We start from the raw sequence: 6250 nt of genomic DNA, 5'->3' as shown, positions 1-6250 counted from the left end.
TGCCTGAGTAATGCATCAACCTCAACTCTTTAAAAAATACGCAAAAATAGATTACGGAAAATCATTGAAAGCTAAACCCCACAAAACCCAAGCCTCTAGAACCCTAAACCAAACGCTACCCAATTTACAGAGTACCATTAAAATATCTGAAAGTTTTAGAGGTACCTGGCGGGTCTGTTGAGCAAAATACGAGACTGATCGGAGGAAGACAGAGCGGCGGCGAGACCTTCAGTCCCACGGTGAGGGTCGAAGGAAGCCGAAGCGGAGCCCAATTTTGGGGGGTCTTTTGGGATTTTTCCAATCAATTTCTGCAGACCCTCCATAATTCGAATGCTTCGAGAGAAAACGCAGAGAACCCAACCCAGAACGCTTTATCCTGTTCACAATTCAGAAACCCAATTAGGAATTCCAATCTTAAGAGAAGTACTGAGAATTTAGGGGTTTAGGGTTCATTACCGTTTTCGATTCGTACCGAGCACGCTTTCTACTCTTCAAAGATCCCAAGTTTATTACAGTGGAGTTTTTCTCCCCCTAAATTTTCGTGAAATCACAAAGATTTATATTTGAGTTTATTTCTTTCCTCAAATGTCCCATAGTTAATGACAATTTTCTACTCTTCAAATGTCTCATATTTAAATTTTCTACTCTTCAAATGTCCCATAGTTAATGACAATTTAATGTCTGTTAGACATAAAAAAAAACTTGTCATAATTTATCATGCTAAATTCAGTAAATAAATACATATAATGTAGATGTAGTTCATCACTAAAATTTGATTTATAAACTTTGTGAGGTGACCATTTAGTAATGCGGTCTAGTGATTTTCATACTTCATTTATAAGTGAGACTTAAGTTCAAATCTAATGACTAACAAATTTGATACAAATTTATTCACTCACCCTTTAATGTAAAAACATTATTATCTAAAAAATAATAATTTATAAGGTGAACTTTGTACCAATAAAAAAAATACTCCCATAGAAATGGTAGTAAAATACTAAAAAACTTAGTAACACAAGGTTGGGGTCAGCAATCGTCCACAAAAGCCAGTCTATCCCCATCTTCTCCCCAACACCCAACACTCCCTCCCTTATCTTCCTCCACCAATTGTGAAAAAACCACCAGAGAAACAGAGAAACTAAGGAGGACACTTCATATTTCTCTCTGGTTCCAATCCAATCCAATGGCCTCCCTCTCTGTTCCCAAGCACCCAGCCTTCCCCTCTCTACTTCCCACCCAAACTCCCAAACACTACCCATCTTCTCAAACCCTCCCAATTGTCTCCAGCTCTTCACATTCCCAGTTCTATGGCCTCAAGTTCTCCACTTCTTCCACTCTGCCAATCCCTTCATCTTCCTCTGGCAAGATGTTCATTTCTGCTAAGGTACATTTTGCTTATACATGTTGTGTTTCGTATTAATGGGTGCATGGATAAACGCTCTTAATCATTTGAGCTATGAGTCCCTTACGACGGCTACATTTTTTTTTTTTATTGATTGGTTATGGTTGGTTGGTTTGTGGACAGGTGGACAAGGGTAAGGTTCCTCCAGCCTTCACATTGAAAGATCAGGATGGAAAGACAGTGAGCCTCTCCAAGTTCAAGGGAAAGCCTGTGGTTCTATATTTCTACCCTGCTGATGAGACCCCTGGCTGCACTAAACAGGTTCGAATTAACCACATTGTTTAGCATGTTCTAATTCCACTTAATTTGAAGTTTGTTTATGCTTAATATGCTTATCCTGGATTAGTTTTGGCCAATGACTTCTGCTATCTGTCCGGTAAATTTTCGATTGTTATGATATGAAATATGCATTGGAGCTGATAATGCCAGATAGATTGTGCCTTAGTTAGTGCAGACACTGACAATTTGATACTCCTCTAGGCTTGTGCTTTCAGAGATTCTTATGAGAAGTTTAAAAAGGCCGGTGCCCAGGTTGTCGGGATTAGTGGTGATGACCCCTCATCACACAAGGTAATGTGAAAGTTTTGTGTGTTTATATCATGTAGTGTCATCACATTAAGGCTTAGTATATGTTGCTTTCAAAAGAGTTTTTTTGGTAATTATGCACAATGATTCTTCAACAGATGTAAGGATAAATTTGTTGGTTTTTTGAATTAATTGAAAATGTAAGCTACTAATACGTGAGCCAACAGTTATAATTTGCGCGCGTTAGTTTTGTATGCATAAGCATTACAAATCAATGCTCGAAGTTGATTACAATTGAAAATGTTTGTAGGCTTTTGCAAAGAAGTACAAACTTCCATTCACATTACTAAGCGATGAGGGCAACAAGCTGAGGAAAGAATGGGGAGTGCCGTCGGATCTGTTTGGGACATTGCCCGGGAGGCAGACATATGTTCTGGACAAGAAGGGGGTGGTTCAACTCATCTACAACAATCAGTTCCAACCAGAGAAGCATATCGACGAAACTCTCAAACTACTTCAAGGCCTCTAAATTAATTCTCGTCTTTTTAGCTGCTTGTGTTTCCATCCCTATGTCCATTATATCTCCACAAAACAGGGTTAGCAAGTAGTTGTTTTTGTATAATCCAATCTAGTTATAACTAATGGCAACTATGCCCTATAAGGCAAACTACTGTGATATTTGTTAGCAATGAAGTGAGATGTTATTTGTAAGTCAACTGTGGAAAATTTGAATTGGTATTTTATATTTACTAACAAGATTACAAAAACTGAAGATCAAACACGGATGACAATAATCTGGTTTTAATTTGTATATAATAGTCCATTGAAAATTTTTAAATGTTACTATTGTTGTAGGCCTATTTGATTGAGTGATCTAGGGTTAGAGAGAGAGAGGGGTGCGGCAAGCTTTAGGGAGAAGAGAGATTGATTTAATTGTGAGATGTGTTTGATTCACCCCATTGTACCTTTATTTATAGTAGTAGAAAGGGTAAAACCTTTCCTTTATGATTACAACATTTAATAGGTAATCTAATCCTAATAGGAATATATAATACTTTCCCAGATTCCCTAGGATTTGCACAATCACATTCCTATTCTAAATATGACTGCAACACTCCCCCTTGAGTGTGTAAATACTCAACAAACCACCGCATCAGATCTTCAGCATATAAGGTAGAATAGTTGATGAAGTCATCAGCACAACGGGTGATTGCGAGTCTCAAATTTATTTTGAAGTATGCATTTGTAAAAACTCACAAAAACCTTGCTATGGTAAAACCTAAGGAATGGGGAAAACCCATAGACTAAGGAGAAAAGTAAGAAAATATGCATAATGTCTAAAACACTCATCAAACTGGATGAAGATAGTGAACTCAACGGAGTATGATCATCCCAAGATGGGTGCCTCATTAAAACCTAGTTAGGTAGCAAAAACCCAGTGGAAAAAATGCTCCTAATCATAGGAAAAAAGAGTACATTAAGATCATGTGAGTATGCTTTAAGATACTCCCCCTGAGTTAGACATAACTTCTAAATAAGAGAACTACAAGCGATTCAACTTAGATAATTTACGCATACCGATTCCTTGGACAAGCTTCTGAAATGTAGACTTAGGCAATGACTTGGTAAAGAGATCGGCCAGGTTGTCCTGGGAACGGATTTGCTTGATTTAATGTTCTGATGCTACTGTTGTTGATGTGAGTAAAAGAACTTCGGCGTTATGTGCTTGGTGTTGTCTCCCTTGATGTATCCCTTCTTCAATTGCTCGATACATGTTGCGTTGTCTTCAAAGATCGTCGTAGGAAGGTCAACGACTGATGTAAGGCCACTAGTGCTTCGAATATGTTCCACAACTTCTCTCAACCAAAAGCATTCACGCACATGCAGGGCGAGAATCTCAACACGGTTAGACGAAGTCGTAACTAGTGTTTGCTTAGTAAACCTCCAAGATATAGTGGTGTCTCCAACGGTAAAGACAGAACCCGTTTGAGAACGTGGTCTATGTGGGTCAGACAGATATCCAGCATCTACGTAACCAACAAGGCAAGAATCAATCCGAGGACCATAGAGGGCGGCAACACTCGGAGATTTACGGGTATAGAACAAACCCAAATCCGTAACACCTTTGAGGTGACGGAAAATGTCTTTATCATCATTCCAGTGTCTACGTGCGGGCGCATTGTTGTATCTAGTCAATAGATTCATAGCAAAGGAAATGTCGGGTCTAGTGCACTGAGCCAAGTACAATAAAGCCCCAATTGCACTTAGGTAAGGAACTTTGGGTTCCAAAATATCTTCCTCATCCTCCTTTGGACGGAAGGATCTTGTTTAGCATCTAGAGTCCGAACGACCATGGGTGTACTCGAAGGCTTCGCTTTATCCTCATTAAAACGACGCAACACATTTTGGGTGTAGTTTGATTAATGTACCAGGATTTCATTTGAACAATGCTTGATCTTCAAGCCAAGACAGTATTGAGTTTTCCCAAGATCCTTCATCTCAAATTCTGATTTCAGGTGTGCAACAATTTCCTCAAGCTCTGTGGGAGTCCTAATGAGGTTTATGTCATCGACATAAACTACAACGATTGCAAATCCGGAATGTGACTTCTTTATGAACACGCATGGGCATAGTTCGTTGTTCACATAACCCTAACTTGTCAAATATTCACGTAGACGATTATACCACATCCACCCAGATTGTTTCAATCCGTAGAGTGACCTCCTCAACCTAATTGAGAGAGTGTTTCGTGGTATAGAATTATTTGAACTAGTCAATGGAAGTCCTTCTGGAACTTTCATGTAGATTTCCGTATCTAGATCTCCATAGAGATACACGGTTACCACGTCCATAAGCTGCATATTCAGTTTTTCGAAAATTACCAAACTGATTAGGTAGCGGAACGTTGTAACGTCCATTACGGGGGAATACGTCTCCTCGTAATCAATCCTTGGGCGCTGGGAGAAGCCTTGCGCTACGAGGCATGCTTTGTATTGCACTATTTCATTCTTCTCATTATGTTTCCTCAAGAAAAACCACTTGCAACCAAACGACTTCATGCATAGTGGTGTAGGAACAGTAGGTCCAAACACTTTATGTTTCGCGAGGGAATCGAGTTCAACTTGGATTGCTTGTTTCTAGTTTGACCAAGCGGTTCTACATCGGCACTCATTGACGGAACGTGGTTCAATGTCATCTCTAAGCATGATGTCAGTAGCTATTGAGTACGAGAATGCATCGTCGACGATCATCTCATTCCTATTTCAAACCTCATCCAATACTGTGTAATGGACCGAAATCTCGCGATTCTTGGGAGGCCGGCATGTTTCGTCTGAAGCATCATCGTAATCTATAATAACCTCATGCGTTGGAACGGATGAGTGAGCGATGGTCAGATTCAAACTAGGGTCAATAGTTGGTGCCATTTTCGTTTTCCTGGGTTATGAATCCTTTGAACCAGGGGGTCTGCCACGCTTCAGGGTCGGAGCACATGATTGGCTAGCCGCCAATGTACCTTGTCGCGTGGAAGGTGCGGCCGCCCCACCTTCGAGGTCGGTCCAGCCTTCCCAGACATGCAATTGACATACGCGGGGTACATTTATCCTTACAGGTGTGTTTGCAGCGGGTATATGTGATCTTCTTACCTTTACTAGATCATTAAAAGCATCTGGCATGCTTTGAGCAATGGTCTGAAGATCTATAATTCGTCGCACCTCAGTTTCAGATTGGGCAGTGCGGGGATCTAAATGAGACATAGTAGGAGCATACCACGACAATTTGCTGTATTGTACGTGAACGTTAGCATGCTTATTTCCTCCTAACGATAGGAAGACTGTCTTATCAAAGTGATAATCTGCAAAAGTGCAGGTAAAGAGGTCTTCTGTCAAAGGTTCTAAGTATCGAACAATTGATGGCGAATCATAACCGACATAGATTCCCATTTTTCTTTGAGGACCAATTTTGGTACGTAGTGGCGACGCTATTAGCACATAAATGAGCACACCTAAACACCCGTAAATGCGAGACGTCAGGCTCGTATCCAGTGACCAACTGTAACGGTGAATGTGGTTGGGTAGCGGTAGGCCTTAGGCGGACCAACATAGATGCGTGCAATATTGCATAACCCCAGACAGATATCGGCAATTTGGTTCTCATAACCAAAGTCCAAGCTATCAATTCAAGGCACTTTATGAAAGCTTCTGCCAGGCCGTTTTGGGTGTGAACATGGGGCACATGATGTTCCACATCAATCCCTACTGACATGCAATAATCGTCAAAAGTCTATAACGTAAACTCTCCAACGTTATCCAGTCGAATCAACTT

At 40.4% G+C, this 6250-nt stretch overlaps 1 protein-coding gene across 1 annotated transcript; it reads left to right on the top strand.

Moving 5' to 3' along the window:
* The first annotated feature begins 1061 nt into the window (after positions 1–1061).
* Positions 1062–2638, top strand: LOC103950237 (peroxiredoxin Q, chloroplastic). Its single transcript, XM_009361425.3, has 4 exons — positions 1062–1384; positions 1526–1663; positions 1883–1972; positions 2238–2638. Exons 1-4 carry the CDS (start codon positions 1184–1186, stop codon positions 2454–2456), a joined length of 648 nt encoding a protein of 215 aa, XP_009359700.2. The 5' UTR covers positions 1062–1183; the 3' UTR covers positions 2457–2638.
* Positions 2639–6250: the final 3612 nt, after the last annotated feature.

Source organism: the organism of the source record quoted next, unplaced genomic scaffold (assembly GCF_019419815.1).
Source record: "Pyrus x bretschneideri cultivar Hongxiangsu unplaced genomic scaffold, Pyrus_bretschneideri_v1 Contig1, whole genome shotgun sequence".
Taxonomy (NCBI): Eukaryota; Viridiplantae; Streptophyta; class Magnoliopsida; order Rosales; family Rosaceae; genus Pyrus; species Pyrus x bretschneideri.
The sequence above is the reverse complement of the archived record's forward strand: the minus strand, read 5'-3'. Positions and strand labels throughout refer to the sequence as shown.